At 30.0% G+C, this 18,693-nt stretch overlaps 2 protein-coding genes across 7 annotated transcripts in view; both read left to right on the top strand.

Moving 5' to 3' along the window:
- The first annotated feature begins 3,630 nt into the window (after positions 1-3,630).
- On the top strand, positions 3,631-14,101 carry LOC108752629 (tetratricopeptide repeat protein 39B-like). 6 transcript variants are annotated; one of them, XM_018493601.1, is made up of 12 exons: positions 3,631-3,660; positions 7,271-7,308; positions 7,679-7,730; positions 7,823-7,851; positions 8,157-8,337; positions 8,445-8,577; positions 10,580-10,712; positions 10,785-10,884; positions 10,960-11,025; positions 11,113-11,834; positions 12,076-12,309; positions 13,605-14,101. In XM_018493601.1, the coding sequence occupies exons 3-12, from the start codon at positions 7,704-7,706 to the stop codon at positions 13,789-13,791; spliced, it is 1,812 nt and encodes a 603-aa protein (XP_018349103.1). In that variant the 5' UTR covers positions 3,631-3,660; positions 7,271-7,308; positions 7,679-7,703; the 3' UTR covers positions 13,792-14,101. The 6 variants fall into 6 exon arrangements, with proteins under 6 accessions (XP_018349103.1, XP_018349100.1, XP_018349102.1 ...); XM_018493598.1 differs by lacking the exon at positions 3,631-3,660 and adding an exon at positions 3,672-4,246; XM_018493600.1 differs by lacking the exons at positions 3,631-3,660; positions 7,271-7,308 and adding an exon at positions 3,672-4,246.
- Positions 14,102-17,063: 2,962 nt separating this feature from the next.
- Positions 17,064-18,693, top strand: part of LOC108752478 (28S ribosomal protein S29, mitochondrial) — a 2,521-nt gene continuing 891 nt past the window's right edge. The window contains exons 1-4 of the mRNA XM_018493315.1: positions 17,064-17,363; positions 17,828-18,157; positions 18,397-18,489; positions 18,564-18,693. Of these exons, the coding sequence (XP_018348817.1) occupies positions 17,348-17,363; positions 17,828-18,157; positions 18,397-18,489; positions 18,564-18,693 (569 nt within the window). The 5' untranslated portion in view covers positions 17,064-17,347. The remainder of the gene's footprint in view (positions 17,364-17,827; positions 18,158-18,396; positions 18,490-18,563) is intronic.

The raw sequence follows: 18,693 nt of genomic DNA, 5'->3' as shown, positions 1-18,693 counted from the left end.
ACTAACATATAAAATTATATTAAATTATATGTAAAATTATTCCAAAGATCTGGATACGGAGAAAATCTGCGAAACGCATAATCTTTATGTATGTAAAATTTTATATATATAATTATATATAAAATATTTGTTCCCAAAGATTAACATACTTTTCATCTTGTTCTAAAAATTAGAAAAAGAGGAAGAGTAAGTTGGATCGCAGAAGATAAAATTAATCTAATCTTATAGAACGAAGAGAAATTGTTGATTAATAATATCTTGCAAATTTTGTTTTCCTGATTGAATCATAAATCATTTCCATAAAGCAAAGTGCAACTGTCGCATATGCAATGTTGTATGTAACAATTTAACAGAAGAGAGCGTTACTTAATTTTTTCGTTTCTTTTCCATTACTTTTTATAATAAGTAATTTAATAACGACGTTGCAAGTTTTTATAAGTAAACGCTAAGATTGTGCTAAGTCGATTTTCTCAACCTTGGCACAACCTTATTAGTATTTAGTTTATAAAAAATTTGCAACGTCATGTTTATTATTTAAATAAGTGGAAAAAAATAACGCTTTCCAACTCTGCAATTTAATACATAACTTTATATGTATAATGTACTGAGAATGTTTTTTTTTCTCAAAACACATTATTAACATCGACATAAAGATTACAAACACATCCGTGTTTCAAAGGCTTTGCTAATAATAATTTGCCAATAACAAGTTTTTGTCGGTATAAGAATTGCGTAAAATAAGAGTGAGAAGACGGAATAAAAGTGAGATGAATGATTTGTTTCTTAAGCAAGATAAGATTTTATCGATTTTTAACAATTTCTCAATTAGGGAAACACGTGGATTTTAAGCTTTTACAGACGAGCAACTTTGTAGCGCTACAATCGAAACGCTAACTCATTCATTCACTATATTCATACAGTTACAGTGAGTGCAAAAAGTATTCGTACAAATCGAGAAAATATTTTTTTTTTAATTTTATTTTTAAAATGTAAATTATCCAGCGAGAAATGGGTCATCGAATTGATATCGAATCAATATAAATACGATGATTTCAACATCAATTTGATGTCAATTAGACGTTTAATTGACGATCATTTTTGTTAATAATTAATAATTTATTCATAAAGAATAAAATAGATTGTATATTTCTCAAAATTATATATATCAAAAAGATGTGTATTAATTATACAAAATATATCATCTGAAAAATAAGCGAAAATTAAAAATTATATTGTTTGAATGCTCAAAAAGTATTCGTATAGATGAGAAATTTAGCTTCTAAAATCAAGAATACAGGATGCGAAGCTCGTTTGTTTATGTTAGAACAAAATGTAATCATTGTATAAAATTGCTAATGTTTATTTTCTACAAATAAGACTTTTTTTATAACAAATTTCCTTGTATGAATACTTTTTGCTCTCACTATATATTCTGTAGCGCTACAGAAAAGTGAACATATTTGCAACACTTTTCTCCATAGCTCTGTATGAAGGGGTCGTCGTTTTTTATTGTGGCGCTACAAAGTTGTTCGTAAGAAGCCCTTATATAATAAGCGATTAGAAAATACATGCTTATTCGTAAAGCTAGAATTAAAGTTCATTCTATAATTGCGTAAGCAATGTAGTTGTAAGAATTAATCAATCACAGTCAAATATGAAGAAAATATGAAGAAAATGTCATTCTTACAACTACAACCACTTACAACTACGCTTACGTAATTGTAGAATAGGCTTATTATTCGCATATTCGAAATAAAGGCTATAATTAGAATTGCATATACTTTGTAATGGAGTGTGTAAGTACATTATACTTTACGTATTTACTCAAGCAATCATATAATTAGAAAAGTTCATTATGAAATCGTCGATTCTCATTTATTCAAAATCGTACGACCTCATTTTGTTGCACAGTTTTTATAATTTTTTATTTGATACTCACTGCTTAATATTCACTGTAATTATCTTGGATGAAAATACATAAGGAAAATTGCAAACTATATTAAAATGTGAATATTTTTTAATAAAACAACATTTGCAATTGATAAAATTATCGATTTATGAAACATACCGAGAACTCCCTTAATTATATCGATAGTCAATAAATAATTATTATATTTGAAATTGAATTATATGCTTAACCAGAAAACGAAACAGTTGGCTATATAACAATTGTCGAATTGAGGTAAATATGATTTTATTTATTTCTATTGGGAAATAAAAGTAGAGTTTTCAATATATTTTACAAGTGTACTCTATCAAATGCAAATATTTGTTTTATTGAAAAAATATTTCTATTTTAATATATTTTAATGTTGTTCACTGATTGTTAAATAAAAATAATCTGATACATGCACAATATGTGTTTTACGGAATCAAGAATATTTTATGTATTCTCTTTTCTTTGCCTTAGAATTCATAAAATGCAAGTAGTTCGGTTTGGGTCTTCAGCTTATTGCTTTAAAGAAGACTATTTTTTGACAAATTTTTGGTCGTTATCTTTAGCTTCTTTCACTCAAAAGTCCCTTACATTTTTGTTGTGATATAATATAATTTGTGAGATAAGAATTAAGTATCTGAAGAAAAAATATATTTCTGAAGCAGCGATAGATTATAGACAATAGATCATAGACATAATATACACATAGGATCATAACAATATATAGTCATGACCTATTTGTATGCCTTTTATATATACATTTAAGAAATTTTGGGAAATCTAATATTTTGTAATCTCCGGTTAATATAACATTATTAGAAATTAGATCTTTGTGCAAAAGAGAGTGACGAATTAATTTTTTTTTAAACCTGAACGTTGCAAATTTTATATATATTTATTCTTAACTTAGCAAGTTTTTAATTACTGAACGTAGATTCTGTTTTTTATAATTTTTTTTAGTTTTTTAGTTTTTTTTAATTTTCATATTTGTAACAGATATAATAATTTTATAATAGAAATTTCAAAAGTATTGTTAATTTAATGATTATTGAATGTAACAATGAGCATCAAAAGGTTCACAAGAGAAGGAAAAAATCATCAGAAAACTAAAGTTTAATCAAACGATCAATTTTTATTTCTATGTTAAATAGAAATTCTCCATTTATCAATCGTACCATTCTCTACTCATTTTGAAAAAAATTCTAATCCAGCGGACGTATCAACAAAATCTGAAAATTGAAACCATCATCATTTTCCTCTAACTTAGGTCCTAAATTCTAAGCTGTTTTTTTTTTCCAAGAAAAAATCTGAGCTCGCAGATACCAGTGCAGTAAATTAAAGTGAAATAAATCAGAGGAAAACAAACACTATTTATTTTTACTCCAACTTATTGCAATAGTGTCTCTACAAAATACTCTCAGAATGTTATATAAATATTAAAAAGGATAAATAATATTCACATAGCATTCTAGGAAAATTGTGAACTTAGTATTCAAAAGGAGTATTCAGAATTTTCTTCGAAAAGGAATACAGACTTCTAATCCGACGGTGTGAGCTCGCCTTTGTTACGATCCTGGACGCCTAGGTCATCTGCGGGAGGTCACGTGTTGCCACCACCGCCGCCGACGACGACGAGCCCGTCGCTCGTCGGCGTCAACCGTCAGTGATGCACAGGACGCGCTTCGCGCTCGTCATCGTTTCTCGGCGTTTTTCGGCGCTGCTCGGTAATCTGCCGGCTTCACGCAGTTCGAAGGCGATCGCACCAGGAATCGAGAAATCCGCCGCATTGCGCCGCATTGTTCGTACTGTTCATAACGCGCGTTCCGCGGAGCGATCGGTCTAGGTCGGTTGTGAGTCGGTTCATTGATTCACCCACGTGTCCTCACGTGTTCCTGGACTCGTGGATGACGCGGGATGCCTGACAGCCAGGACGGTGTAACCCACGCCTGCTTCACTCAGTCTACTCCGTTTCCGTTTCACAACGAACGATCGATTTTCTTCACGTCCACCCGCGCTCTACGCCTAACGCTTGCGCGGCTCTAACCGTTTTTAACGAGAGATAGGCAGAGGCGGACATGCACTCACGCACCGTGCTCTATTTTCGGATGAATTATTAATGAAGATCGACCTGTCGTGATCATGCACGTGCGCTTGTATACGCATACGATTACGAACGCGTAATCGAGAGAACTGTGCGGGAATCGGAAAATGATTAGAATTAGAAAAGAGGGTTATTATTATTATCTATGGCAGCTCAACGCATAACGAGATAATTAACTCGTTATCTCGGAAACAAAGCCGGCAAAGAAGGTCGGCGTATGGTCAACAAACTATTATCATTGCTTTAATATCACCTGAAGTCTGCTTTCTGGCAAATTATGTCTATTCTGAACGCGTGAAATTGTATATCTAGACGGAAATAAACTGTATTTATTAACGTTAATGTGGGTTCATTATCATGAATACTGTCAATATCGAATAACTTTAATCTCAGACTAAATTAATAATCGTTATTTTTTTGTAATTCTTAGAACTAGAAAAAGAGGAAAAGTCAGTTAAACCGAGATTAAAGTTAATCTATATGAAATGGTAGAAATGGACATAATTAATATTAAATAAATGTTGCAAAATATATTATTCACATTCTTGACATAAAATTTGCATTAAAAATCGGTTACCCAATTTTTTCATACTACACGATATGTTGCCAAGATTTTCTTTGTTCTTGCCTCGTACGATATAAACTGAATAGAAGGAAATATTAAGTTATCGCTAAGGTGTTTCTGCAGAATTTGATCCTCTGAAGTTCAAAACAAACGTATAAATTTTTTCTTGATTTTTATTGCATTTTCGATGAAATTGATTAATCTTATTTTTTTTTTCGCAATGCACATAACGCATGTAAAGTCTGACACATCATAAGAAATTCCGTTTCTTCTTTGAATCATTAAGTATCTAATTATATCTCGATTAGCCTCGCCTTTTAATTTTCAGCGTGATGTATAACGTAGGAAATGGTAATCGTCGTCCTAGGAGGGGAGAAAAATTTTCCGCGACTTATCGATCTATTAATTTCTTTTATTTATTTCTTTTATTTCTTCGCAAAACAGAAACATCTTATCGCGAAACATCTTATCGTGAAAATGATCACCGGTGAACGTGCATCGCGGTATCACCCTCGAAGATTATTGATAACGTATTATAGTTTTTATCGGACGTTCCTTACCACCGCGCCGTAAACTTCACGTTCTCGAATATCCGCGGGATTCGAGTGCGCGCGCTTTCTCCATCCTCCTCCTCCTCCTCCTCCTCCTCCTCCTCCTCCTCCTCCTCCTCCTCCTCCTCCTCCGCTCCACACTGATGTGCCATGCGCGGGTTTAGGAAATGTAGGTCTAGCCTGCCTATACTTTCTTTGTGACAGTCTACTTTCCACGTGCGAAAGATCCGAAATCGCTCCTTGTCGGCTGTCTCAAAGACGACTTCGTCGCGATTTCGTGAGACCTCTTCGCGATCCAGAGCCGTCCTCGTTATTCTCTTCGAGCGAATTCTCACATCCTAAAACGACCTAGTGAGCGACCGGCCTGGAAAGGGTGCAGTGGATAAGGATTTCGGTTTAGAAAAGCCTAAGGACATACCTCACACACTTCACCCGAGAGACGCAACTTCCTTTCAAGTAAATCTCAGGGAATCTTACACGCCGGTTTTTCTTAAACTTTTTACAATTGTTTCTTATGTCAAAAGTATTGTTCGTTTTGTCTCTCGAAAGCTGCTCGAGGTCGGTCCGAATAAATCTATCGTATTTGAAATACAGGATTCACACTACGTACGACATCCGTCATACTACGTCATCTGACATTCATAGTTATGATGAATGTCGGACGTCGTATGACGAATGTCGTACATAGTACGAATCCTACATTTCAAGTACGCTGGGTTTATTCGGAGCGACTCCCAAGCAGCTCCCGAGAAACAAAACGAATAACGCTTATGTGTAATGAAATCATTAATTTTAGCTTAAATATAGTCTTTCAATTAAAAAGAAATTTTTTTTCTACACATGTTTAAAGCATGTTTAAAGTTCTTTTTTAGAGCCGTTTTTTAACTATTAATATTAACTATTATTTTAGTGTTCTACATGTCGAGTTTTAAAAAATCGAGTGTAGATTTATTCTTCAAATTGGAGAAAATAAAAAAACATTTTTTGAATTGAAAGACTCAATTTAATCTAACGATAAATTTCTTTGTACTTCAACATAAACACTGAGGTTTATTTATTAGGATGTGTTCTGGATGTCTTCAGAAGACATGATATTATTTGAACAACAGATGTTACTTGTCCATATTGTATGGGATTCCTAGCAAAAATAAAAATCGGAACGTAAGTCGAATATTGAAAAAAATAAAGACGAGCTAAATTAAGTTAATGAAATGAATCATTTTTTCTCAGTGTAAAAGATTTGTTCACACTTCTGTTATTCTCCCCTGTTTGCTCTGTGTCCTTATTTTCGACTTACGCTTCAATCTTCATTTTCGCTAGGAATATCTTTGCGAAAACACGGGGATTGGGACAATTTACGAAGGAGGTGAAATGTGAACCGTGAAATGAATCGTTTGTCTTTGTCGGGATGTTTTGACTCGTGGGAGATTTTGTAAAAAAAAAAAATATATCGATGGTCTCCGCTTAATGCAGCACCTTGTTACGCTTTCGTCGCTCCCTCAACGCTTGCGAGGCTTCGCAGCCCCATTTCGCAGTCGTCGCATCGCGGCAAAGTGAAACTTGGTGAACAGAGCCTGAGGAGGGAGGATAAGAAAGTTAAATTGTTTATTATGCGCTGGAATCGAGACGAACTTTCGTTCAAGCACATCAATTTCTTTAGATAATGATTCCTGTGACGACGAATGTAAATCAAACGGACACAACGGCGTCTATTTTTACATATATGCTTTATAAATATAGCAGCAAACAGATTGGGACGAACTTGAAATTAAATTTATCACGGAATAAATTGCGAGGCAAGAACACCGTTTTGTAAAAACTTTGCGTGAAATTTCAGCATGATTGTGTAGGCAAAGTTTCTTTGTGCTCGTTTTCCTTATCATCTATAATCATCCATATAATTTATATCGCTGCTTACTAATTATTAGGTAACGTTTATTTTAGCACGTTTATCTTAGGATAGTTTATTAGTTCAAGGTGACATTTTCTTGAATATTTCCATGTGCGTTTTTGCGAAAAACTCCAGGTTCTCTGAAATAATTTTCTAGCATAAGTGAACTTTACTTCATCACGCGCATTTGTATTATCAGCTGATTATATATATTATTCATATTCAGATCCGCAACAAGTTGATAAAACTGGAAATTATTTTTCCGTAAGTTATGATACTGTTTTAACGGATTATTAATTTCGTGACTTTCTAAATATAATTTAAAATCAAGCAACTTAATTTAAAATCGTCCAACTTTCTAAATGTAATATTTTTCACAATATTTTTTCATTTCACATTAATTTTATTTTGTGACGCTCGTTTCTCTTTAATGTAAAATTAGAACGCGCGCATTACATTAAATGTAATATATTTCAAAATTCTTAAGACAGTATATAATAATAGTACAACTGTCCGATAAATTTTCAATATATACAAAATTTAAGATAAAAATGTTAATAAATATATACGCAATGAATATTTAATAAGAGCAATTTTATAAGAATAAAATAACAAAATTATGTTATCTTTGCAGAACGATTTCTTAATACCAACTAAAAATGTCGGACGTTGAAGGCGATGACGAGGTAAATATTTTATTGAGTATTTATGTTTTGTACTTAATTTATGTTTTTACTTAAAACTATATACATATTTTATATGCACTTTTGCATTTCAGTTTCAAGATGCTCAGGAATCATTACCACAGTACGTATTACTTGTTATTTACATATTATTTTACGTGAAAGATTTTTTTTGCTTTGTGAAACTTTTTATTGAAGAGTAAAAACTCGCTATTATATTGATAATTATTACGTATAATTTGTTGCATGTTATTTCTGGTTAAAGTATTTTTTTTTTTCTTCAATGCATTCTTTTCTTGATGTTTACGAGGAAAGATTAATAATTTCTCGCTTGAGACTTCCACGATTATAATGCGTATCATAATTATGTGCACATTATTTTATTATGCTTTTTTTTAACGTTGCCACGTTTGAAAAATCTTCATTTAGACTTGCGTCTATGGATTTGGATACAGCGATAATGGAAGCGAAAAAGGCGATTCACTGTTTCTTTAACAACGATTTCGATGAAGCGAAAAAAATCATGGAGCCATGGGCGGATAGCAGCATGTACCATTCTCTAGGGACTAGCGTATTCGCGTTCCTAGAGGCGATTCTTACATTCGAACAAGTATTTCGATATTTATTACGTTTTTCCTGTCAAGCATTTTTTATTTATCGGACTAGAGCCGTGTGAAATCTATCTTCCTTAACAATTGTATTATGTGTAATTTTCAGAAACACATCGCGAAGGCATCAGAGAAGTTGAAACAGTGTATGAGCGTGTGTTCCAAACACCGAAAGCACATCAGTATTACGCAGAACATTGGGAAAATAGTCAAGAAGATTAACTACGACGCTTACACGAACGGTAATCTAGTGTATACATATATAATAGTTAAAACAACACGTAATATCTGCAATGATTATTGAGCATTTAACGAGTATTATCTAATCAATCATGACGTCAAATTTATGTAACAGCATTTTTAATATCGAGTAAATTGAAGCATTTGTTTAACACGATCTGTAGATTTAAATTTACAAAAAATATTATCGAGTATCTTACATTTTGAGTGACACCAATTAACAGTAAGTTCTTGTATAACATATGCCTATTAGCCTTTCTATTAATGTAATAGAATGTATAATCTACAATATTATACAATCTTTGCAATTACCTAAATCCTTTATTGCATTAACAGAAATTATAAAAGTAATAATGAAGATCAGAGGACTTATCTCCAATGGCCTTGATCTTGATATATATGTATCGTCAAAATTATCATTCTGAACAACATTTAAAAGATTTTAGTCATCGGTCGTTCTTTATTAAAAAGTTATTAGCAAAACAAGTTTTGAGAAATATACCAATTTAAGTAAAATTAATATATTAGAAAAATAATAAAATATATATAGCACGTATGCAAAAAATTTTAATTAATATGTTAATCGTTCAGTGTAACTTATACTGTAAAAAATTACATAGAACTTATAATGTAAGAAAAACATTAATCCATTCATTTCAATTATATACTTTTTTAAATAAAAATTCTGTAAGATAATGTATAAAATGATAATCTCGTATGCCATAGCGAGGAATATTTGATTATATGTATCTCCATATGTTGTCTAACTTATTAACTGATACGTACTGATCACAATCGTCTAAAGTACTTACGAAAAACTCAAAACAAAAGATCAATACAATCAAGGTTAAAATTATTAATGTTAACGTTCTTTATCATGGAAAGTTGTAAAGTCAAGAATTTTGCTTCACGTTGAAAGTTATAAATCTATGTGTAATTTTGCTTTGCGTGAAAAATTATAACGATTTCACGATGCGTTTACAACTTTCCACATAAAGCGACGTTCAACCTAAACCTCTGTATCTTTTGGTGCGCTTCTTCACTACATTTACGATTCATTTTATGACTCGTATATTTGGTAACTTTTTTGTTAATGACTTTTTAATAAGAAACGAATGGTCATTAAAGTATTTTAAATATTATACAAAGTCATGATCTTAACAACATAATATGTTAAATTCAAAGTTATTGGGATCTTTATTTAAAAAAAAATTGTTGCCAACCCTGATGAAAATTTTTCTCATAATTTTTATATTGGAACATTTTTCAGAAATACTCAGATATATTTGAAAAATTTACATTTTCTCTTAGAATTTTTCATGAATTCTGAAATATTCTGAAATTTATCATCCCATAATTAAAAAAAAAATTTTTTAATTTTTTTAGATTTTATAATAATTTATTAGAAATTATACTTATAAAAAAATCTTAGAAATCTTACGATATTTCATAATTAATATATATGAAACATTCTGAGAAAAGATGTAGATTTTCTGAGAACTGTCCAATTTGTATAAAAAATGTGAGAAAGTTATAAAATTATATAGAAATTCTGAAAAATTATATGAAAAATTCTGAGAAAAATTTTTGTTAGGGAAGGCATATATACTGGATGTTTGATAATTAATGATAAAACTCTTGCATAGAGGCAGAATGGATTAAACTGAGAAGAAAAGTCCTCTACAAGATATTAATTACTAAAAATTGCTAAATATTGGTTTTTAATAATTTTTTACTCAAATAATTATTGAAAACCAATATTCGGCAATTATTAATAATTAATATCTTATTAACTATTGCGAAAATTGCAAAATGGTTGAGGACTTTTCGACTCAGTTTAATCCATTCTGCTCCTATGCGAGTTTTATCGTTAATTATAAGATACCCTGTATATATTTTACAAGATTCAATTTTACTATAATATAATAACATTAACCCGGATATAGTCAAATAGCTGTCATATATATAATGCATGAAAGGAATGACCGAGGATTAATCTTGCAGAGGAGGTGCATGCGGAACTCTGTTATGCCGAATCGCTCCTTTTAAAATCGATGCTCACATTTGTGGAAGATGAAACTCTGGTCAGCTTTGTCAAGGCAGGACTGAAAATTCGTACCTGTTTTCTGTCGTACAAGTAAATAAGTCACAACGAAACGAGGGTCGTCGATTTTCTATTTCTCTAACAATTAATTATTATCTCTTGCAGAGAATGCATGACAATCTTAAAAAACCGGAAGTGGGGAAACGACATTCATAAAGTGCATTTTGAGAGTGGCGTTCGCATGGGCATCGGCGCGTTCAATTTGGTTTGTATATATTTTTATTGCAATATATATTATCTTTTATTACATACTTTTTTATTAAATCAAACTTTGTTCTAGATGATCTCATTATTACCAGCGCGTGTTATTAAATTGTTAGAGTTTATCGGGTTCTCCGGCGATAAGGTGATTATAGGATATGTTATATAATTATATGTTAAGTACATAGTATAACGCGAGAAGCAGAGAGTTTTACTAAATTTTAATCGTTAGGAATATGGTCTAACGGAATTGAAAGCAGGCTACGGTGAAAGAAGAGGATTGCGACAAATCCTATGTGTGATGACTCTGTTGTCCTACAATTTGATAGTCTGCATCGTGCTGAGTCACTCGGACGGCGATCTAGAGTGGTGTGAGCAAGTATTGGAACAGGAATTGAGTCTCTATCCGAACGGTGTGTGGTTTCTGTTTTTCAAGGGAAGACTAGAATTCACGCGAGGCAATTTCGAGGAATGCGTAGACTGGTACATAAAGTCGTGGAAAAGTCAGAATGTTTGGCCGCAGTTCCATCATATCTGTTATTGGGAATTAATGTGGACGCACTGTTCGCTACAGCAGTGGAGCAATGCGGCCACGTACGCCACGATGTTGGTAAACGAGTCCAATTGGTCGCGCACTATCTACTTGTATCAAAAGGCTGCAATTCTGCTTATGCAGAAACCGACGGTTTGGAGTGAGGAGAAACAGCTGGTCGACAACCTAATGATGCTGGCACCGACCTACAAGCAGCGTATTGCTGGCAAGTCGCTACCGATGGAGAAGTTTATAATCTCAAAGACTCAGCGTTATTTCGCACAAAAGAAGTACCTAGTTTTGCCCGTGTTTGAGCTTATGTACGTATGGAATCTATTCAGGATAGTAGGCAAACGGCAAGACTTATTGTTAAATATATTCAAGAGGATAGAAGAAGAGGAGAGGGAACTCCAAACAGCCTCGTAAGTTTTGTCAACGATTTTAAGTTTTATTTTAAACATAAGTGCTTATTATAAAATATATGATTACATAAATGGCTTCAAATGGAAAAATTTGTAGTAAACACTTTCCAAAATCTGTCTTCGAATTTGGGAATTGTACATTCAAAGGACATTTAAAAAACAAAATATAGCAAATATTTTATCAATTTTAATTTTTTTTCTCTTGTTATATAATAAGAGAAATATGTAATGTATTCTGCAGGAAAAGTAATTATGATGCAGACAACAAAGCACTCCTATTGCTACTGAAAGGCGCTTGTCTACGACAAATGCAGCATCCTTTACTAGCGGAGGAATGTCTGCGACAAGTTTTACAATTGGAAAAGTCTGTCAAAGAGGACACGTACTTATTTCCCTACGCCACCGTGGAATTAGCGTTATTGGCGGGAGATCAGGGTGATATTCAACTGGCTATAGGCTTTTTGGAAGACGCTAAGTTAGTTTCTCAAATAGTAGACGATGTTTTTAAAAGTGTTTTTAAAAATATTTAAAAAACATTTTTAAAAACATTTTTAAAAACGTTAAAAATAATGGGTTAAGTCCTCTTTTTTTAATTAAAAAAACATTTATTGTAACGTTTAAAGAAACATTTTTTAATGTTTAAAAAACGTTTATTTAACATTTGAAGCAACATTTCTTTAACATTTAAAAAACGTTTTTTAATGTCAAAATTATTAATTTTGAACAAAATTAAAAAAAATAACAATGTAAAATTTGTTTTAATTTATTCTTTTTCATCGACAGTGCCTAAATTAGATAACTAATTTTATTAATTAAAGGGTGCGTTCCGTTTTGCATGAAGCATATGATGTATTGTTTTATTTTTTTTTATTAATTGGTAAACAACAAAGACAAATGATTCATCATGCATTTCATGCATAACTCGGAACGCATCCCTAATTTTTAATTATATTTTAATCTTTTTCACTTATTGGCTGAATTTTGAACCTGAGACCTCGGGGTTATGAGTCTTGTATCTTATCCGTCACGCTATTTATAATTATCGATGCATACAATTCTTATTGTCCGTATATAATACACTTAACGCAATTATATTGTGTTAACTTTTCTTCCGTGATTATTTTATTATCCCGACCCGTTTTTTATTAATTGGAGTTTTACAAAATAGTATTTTTATAATAAACGTCATATAAATGTTAAATAAATATTTTTTTATCATATTTTAAATAAATAAATAGCAAAAAACATACATTTATAAAGGTTTAAAAAAGATTTAATAAACATTAAATAAATATTTCCTTAAACTATTATTTCAAACAAGTAATTAATGTGAAATAAACATTTACTAAACGTTAAATAAACGTGAAATAAATATTTCTTATTACCACATTTTAAAATAAATAATGTAAAATAAACATTTTATAAACGTTAAACACACAAATATTTAAAAAATTATTTCTTTAAATCTTTATTTCAAATATAATTGATGTAAAATAAATATTTAACAATCACACACACAATTAAATAAACGTTTTTTCGTATCATTATTTCAAATAAAAAATAAATTCAAAATAAACATTAAATAAACGTTACATAAACGTTAAATTAATGAATTTTTGAAAAAAACGAATCATGAAAAATGTAAAATTAATGAGAAATAAACATTTAAAAAACATTTAAAAAAACATTGTCTGCTGATTGGGTTGGATATTACGTTATACATTTAATATAGATTTTACATTAGAAATTATAATTGTATTTAAATTTCAGAAAAAACTATACGGGCTACTTATTGGAATCTAGATTGCACTTTAGGATACACTCGGATTTAATGGTATTGACTGGCAAGAACAACAATCATACAATGAAGAAGCACGGGAATGATCATCTGCTGGAAAAGGCTATCGCTGCCGGCGTTATTATCGCCGGTCCAAGTGCCGACGAAATTAAGACATAAAAACATTGTAAATCATATCGGTAATCTACTTATCTTTATGTAAATTCTTTTGTATCTTCCTAAACAACATATTGTACGTATGACGAGAACTCTTTTTGCAAAAATGAACTGATTGTTTTATAACTCTTCTCTAATATCGAATGGCCTTGCGTGTAACTTTCGTCTGGTTTTGCTCTCTGTAGAGTTCAAGGAATTTATCACACCTTTTTCAAAAATTGGGCACATTTTCTAGCGCTTAATATTAATGCATAAATTATTTTCTTTCACGAGGAGGACAACGATTTAGTAACATATAAAAATAATATTTTGTAGCGACTATAATGTTAATGCATAAATAATATCTTGTGCGGGAGAAAAAATATAATATAAAGGCTCTTGCGGGACTTTATAAGGATCGGATGTATATTTTGTAGCAATTAATTATTGAATATACATATAATATTATGGGATTATTATCTATATAAATTATTTCCTTTATGGAAGATCGGCGGAGTTCCAATGTGATCTGTGATTGCTCTATTGTAATTGGCGAAAGATTATTATAAATAATCAACACACAAATACACACACACACACACACACACACACACACACACACACACACACACACACACATTTTACAAGACTGTAAATACACGAACGCGGTCGGGTATTGCGTGAATGAAATAAAATGAATTCAAAAAAATGTTACTTTTTCATGAATGTTAAAATGAATCATTTTCAATCCTAAATGCATTTTATTCATTTATAAGAATTGCATGAAACAAATGTCTATTTTTTTAAATCTTGCATTTTATTTATAGGAATGGGGTATGGAGTATATTTCTATGCTTTTTAATCTAAACAATAATAATAATGATAATAAATGTTTTTAATCTAAAAATAATATTTTAATTTATTAAAAATTATACACTTATTAAAAATTATTGAATATTTTTACCAGCTAATGCGGAGGTATAAATCATTTTTTTTTTTTGCCCATTTTTCCTTTTATCAAATTTATAAATTAATGAGGTCACCTGGTGGCTAGATGTTAGTGCCTAGAGGCGGCAAAATACTTAGTCCGTCACTACAAGTAGTATAACTAAACATAATTTTATTTTTACAAATATTTAGTATTACTGTTTGGTAATACTTGTACTAAATATTAAAAAAATTAAAATTATATGCTTATGTTATAGCTGTATTATACCCCTCAACATTTCGCAGCTATAATCAGACTCTTTTTAGTGTACACAAAATATGCTTAAATACATTTTGTAATACGACAATTTTAATTTTTTACTGTTCAATTGTCGTATGTCAATTTTCAAGTAAATCTGAAATATCATATACGTATAATATACGTATTACATTACTTTATTATTATGGGAGATTGGGACTAATTATCATTTGAAATTAATTGTAAAAAAGCTAATAATTCAATTAATATATGACACAGGATTTTTTGTTTTTTTTTTAACTCTAGATTGCTGATATAATATGAAATTAACATGCAATAATAAAATTGTTGTGTAATATTATTTGTGACAAAAGCGTCGCGTCGAGGATATTACTTACAATAATTTTTAAGAAAATAAAGTTGGTGCGTTAATTTTTATCTTTTTTTGCATGTTTAATAGTTTTTGACATTATTAATCGCGATTTAACTGTAATCGTGGAAAATATTATGTCTCAGATAATTTGTAGTGTATAAGTTAATTAATTATAATTGTAACAAAATTTGTAACCCGGGAAAAAATGTTTTATATATAATTTTATACAATTTTATATAAATGAAAATATCTTATATATAATATAATTGTACATAATTATATATATTTATAAAAAAGATTGTATCTTTCCAGGAAAAAATGCTTTATCTTTTTTAAATAGAAATGACCTTGTGAAATAAATTGACTAAAATAAATGGATATTATAAATGGATATATAAATGTATATATAAATTGATAGTAAATTTTTTTTTCATGGATAGATGTATTTTTAAAACGTATATTTATAAGTAGTAGATATTTAATATAGATCGACGCTGTAGCGGCGTCAAATTTATAAAAACACAAAAAGTGCTTTCCATTTGATGACACAAGTTGATACAAGTGTCGTTCTATCTTTGTCACTCTCTGAATATCAAGAAAAATAGAACAACGCCTGTGTCGACTTGTGTCATCAAATGGAAAACACTCAAAGGAAAGATTAAACGGGCTGTGTAACGTGAACATCATTGCGCAAATGTTTGTGTTACTAAAAGTGGGTAGAAATTGAGGGTTTCGTCACTGCTCGGGGATCGTTTTAGTTCTGTTTTCTTGTGTATTTTTCTTCGTAGAAATAAAAAATTATCACTATAATAACACCAGACTCAAGCAAAAAATTGATAAATTGAAATCGATTGAAATAAAGTGAATAAAATCCTTATTCGCATAATAAATAAAATCGTTATCAGTTGTGTTTTAATAATTTATTTATGAAATTAGTTCCAAATTAGATTAAATGCGATCCAGTAAAAAATTTTGTATGCAGGAATGTGTATATAAATACGTATAAACATATATAAGCACGCATAAATATTCATGAATATGTATAATTATATATGAATATAACTATACATGTTCATGCATCCTTTTTTTCTTTTGTAAAATTACTTTTTAGTGTAATAGAAATAATAATAGTAATGTGAAAACATTAAAAATAATTAAAAAGGCAATTTTCGCACTATTTGTTTTAGAAAAAAATCAAGAAGAATTTGAAGAAATGTAAAAAAATTATTTATATAATATATATAAATAATGATTAAGAAAATTATTTATATAATATATATAAATAATATGTATAATTATATATAAAATTGTGCATAATTATGTATGAGCACTTTTTTTTTACATTTTTCCAAACTTGTTTTTTTCTAAAACAAACGAAAATTATTTCTTTAATTATCTTTTATGTTTTTACATTACTATTATTATTTTTATTACACTAAAAAGTAATTTTACAAAAGAAAGAAGGATGTATGAACATATATGGACATATTTTATGTATAATTATATATGCTTATGAATATTTATGTATGTTTATACATATTTATACATATATTTATGCATAAAAAATTTTTTATCAGGAATGGTATCCCAAGGAGCACACTCTAGTGGCATAACAGTTATAGAAATATTTATACATAACTTTCTCAAAAACTTTGTAACTTTTCTTACAACATACTGCAATTTAAAAGTGCAGACACTAAAGTCGTTGAAATCAATCGTATGGATTCCTTATTTAGTTGATATAAACATTTCAACAACGTTACTGGTGATTATTTTTACATATTTTTATTTGGCAAATACTCATTTTGGTGTCTCAAGCTATTATTTCAAAATTACCGCAATGTTTAAATGTCCGCATTTGGAATCTGCGCAGAACTGTACTAAATACATTTCGAGAACAAGCACACTTGAGGTTATGTCAAATGTGCATATAACGTCGTGGGTCGCATTAAATTTTTTCGAAAATTTAGGATAATTGCAGTCAAACGTGCTTTGTTCTGAAAGAGAAAAAAAACAACGCAATGTCTTTACGCTCATGTAAGATTTTATACGTTGACTTTTAATTTGTCAATATTAGTTCGATCAATAATATTCTACATATACTTGTAATATCTGTAGCCTAGTTGTTTTTTCTCTTGTAAATTTTGTTTACGTGATAATGATTCTGTGCAATTAATTACAGCGAAAATAAGTTGATTCGCAAGATGACATTTGTCATCATATGAATAATGGTTGCCAAACTCAAATTGACTTAATCGATTAACTTGTTAAGTAATATCTATAGTACTTTATTAGTGTAATTACAGAATTATTAGTTTATTGCAGTATGGCACATAAGAAGAAAGATTAGATTAGGAACAACGAATTAAATGAATTGTATAACTTGAAATTTGACTAAAGAGTTCTGTTGATTCAGTTAATCAAAGAATAATTTTTTAAGTTGAGTTTGGTCAGAGACATTCTAAAGAGACACAAAGATTTAACAAATATTCTGATTGCAGATTCGTTTCTAAGGAAAATATATAAAACATATGGCAGAAAATTCAGTACAGCTGTTAAGGTGAACGATGAACAAGCATTTCAAGCATGCTTGTTTCGCACAACGGAGAACAATCCAATTAATCATAATACAGATCACATTGCTAGACTTTATACAATGCCAAAAAACATTCAGCAACAACTCTTTCAGTATGGTGGTTTGCCTCGTTTATTTATGAAGCAAGTCACCACTTTTCAAGAGTGTGCGATATTGATTAGGCAACCTGCGATCGAAGTTATGTCTTATCTCAGCCAAACCGACTATACAAAACCTGTCAATAAATATGTGTTATGTATCCTTTTGGATATGAAATTATTTAAAATTGGTTGAATATAAAATTATTTGAATTTAGATATGAATTGATATTGAAATTATTTGTTTTATATTGCAAGATTGTAAAATCGCTCTGTTTTTTTCTATACTTTGTTTTTCTATCATCAGTATACTGTTTTCATGGATATATTTTATGTTAAAAAAGAGCATCAACATTATACAATAATTAATATAAGGAAGTCCTTACATATTAAATAGATGGGAAATTTGGAACAGGAAAAAGTATTATATTGAGTCACATATTGCATTATGCTTCTATGCAGAATTATTTACTTGTACATATATATTGGGGTATGTTTTTTTCATGTAAATGATTTATTATGTTTCATCTCATTAAACTGTATTAAGTGCCATTTGTTTTTCAGGTGCGAATTGGTTCAAGAATATGAGGGAAGTTGCAACTTCGGTATTGTCTCCAGGATGCATAGATTTGCCGATTGACGCTGGGATGTGGTTGAGACTGTTCAAAACTCAAAACTCGAAATTACTTTCACA

The sequence above is a fragment of the Trachymyrmex septentrionalis genome, unplaced genomic scaffold (assembly GCF_001594115.1).
Source record: "Trachymyrmex septentrionalis isolate Tsep2-gDNA-1 unplaced genomic scaffold, Tsep1.0 scaffold60, whole genome shotgun sequence".
NCBI lineage: Eukaryota > Metazoa > Arthropoda > Insecta > Hymenoptera > Formicidae > Trachymyrmex > Trachymyrmex septentrionalis.
The sequence above is the reverse complement of the archived record's forward strand: the minus strand, read 5'-3'. Positions and strand labels throughout refer to the sequence as shown.

What these genes read in the sequence shown, in the direction of transcription:
- LOC108752629 (XM_018493601.1), top strand. Translation starts at nt 7,704, where the DNA reads ATGTCGGACGTTGAAGGCGATGACGAG. An exon ending in CGATTCTTACATTCGAACAA is followed by an intron (nt 8,338 to 8,444) that starts GTATTTCGATAT and finishes TGTAATTTTCAG; the next exon opens with AAACACATCGCGAAGGCATC. An exon ending in CTACGACGCTTACACGAACG is followed by an intron (nt 8,578 to 10,579) that starts GTAATCTAGTGT and finishes TTAATCTTGCAG; the next exon opens with AGGAGGTGCATGCGGAACTC.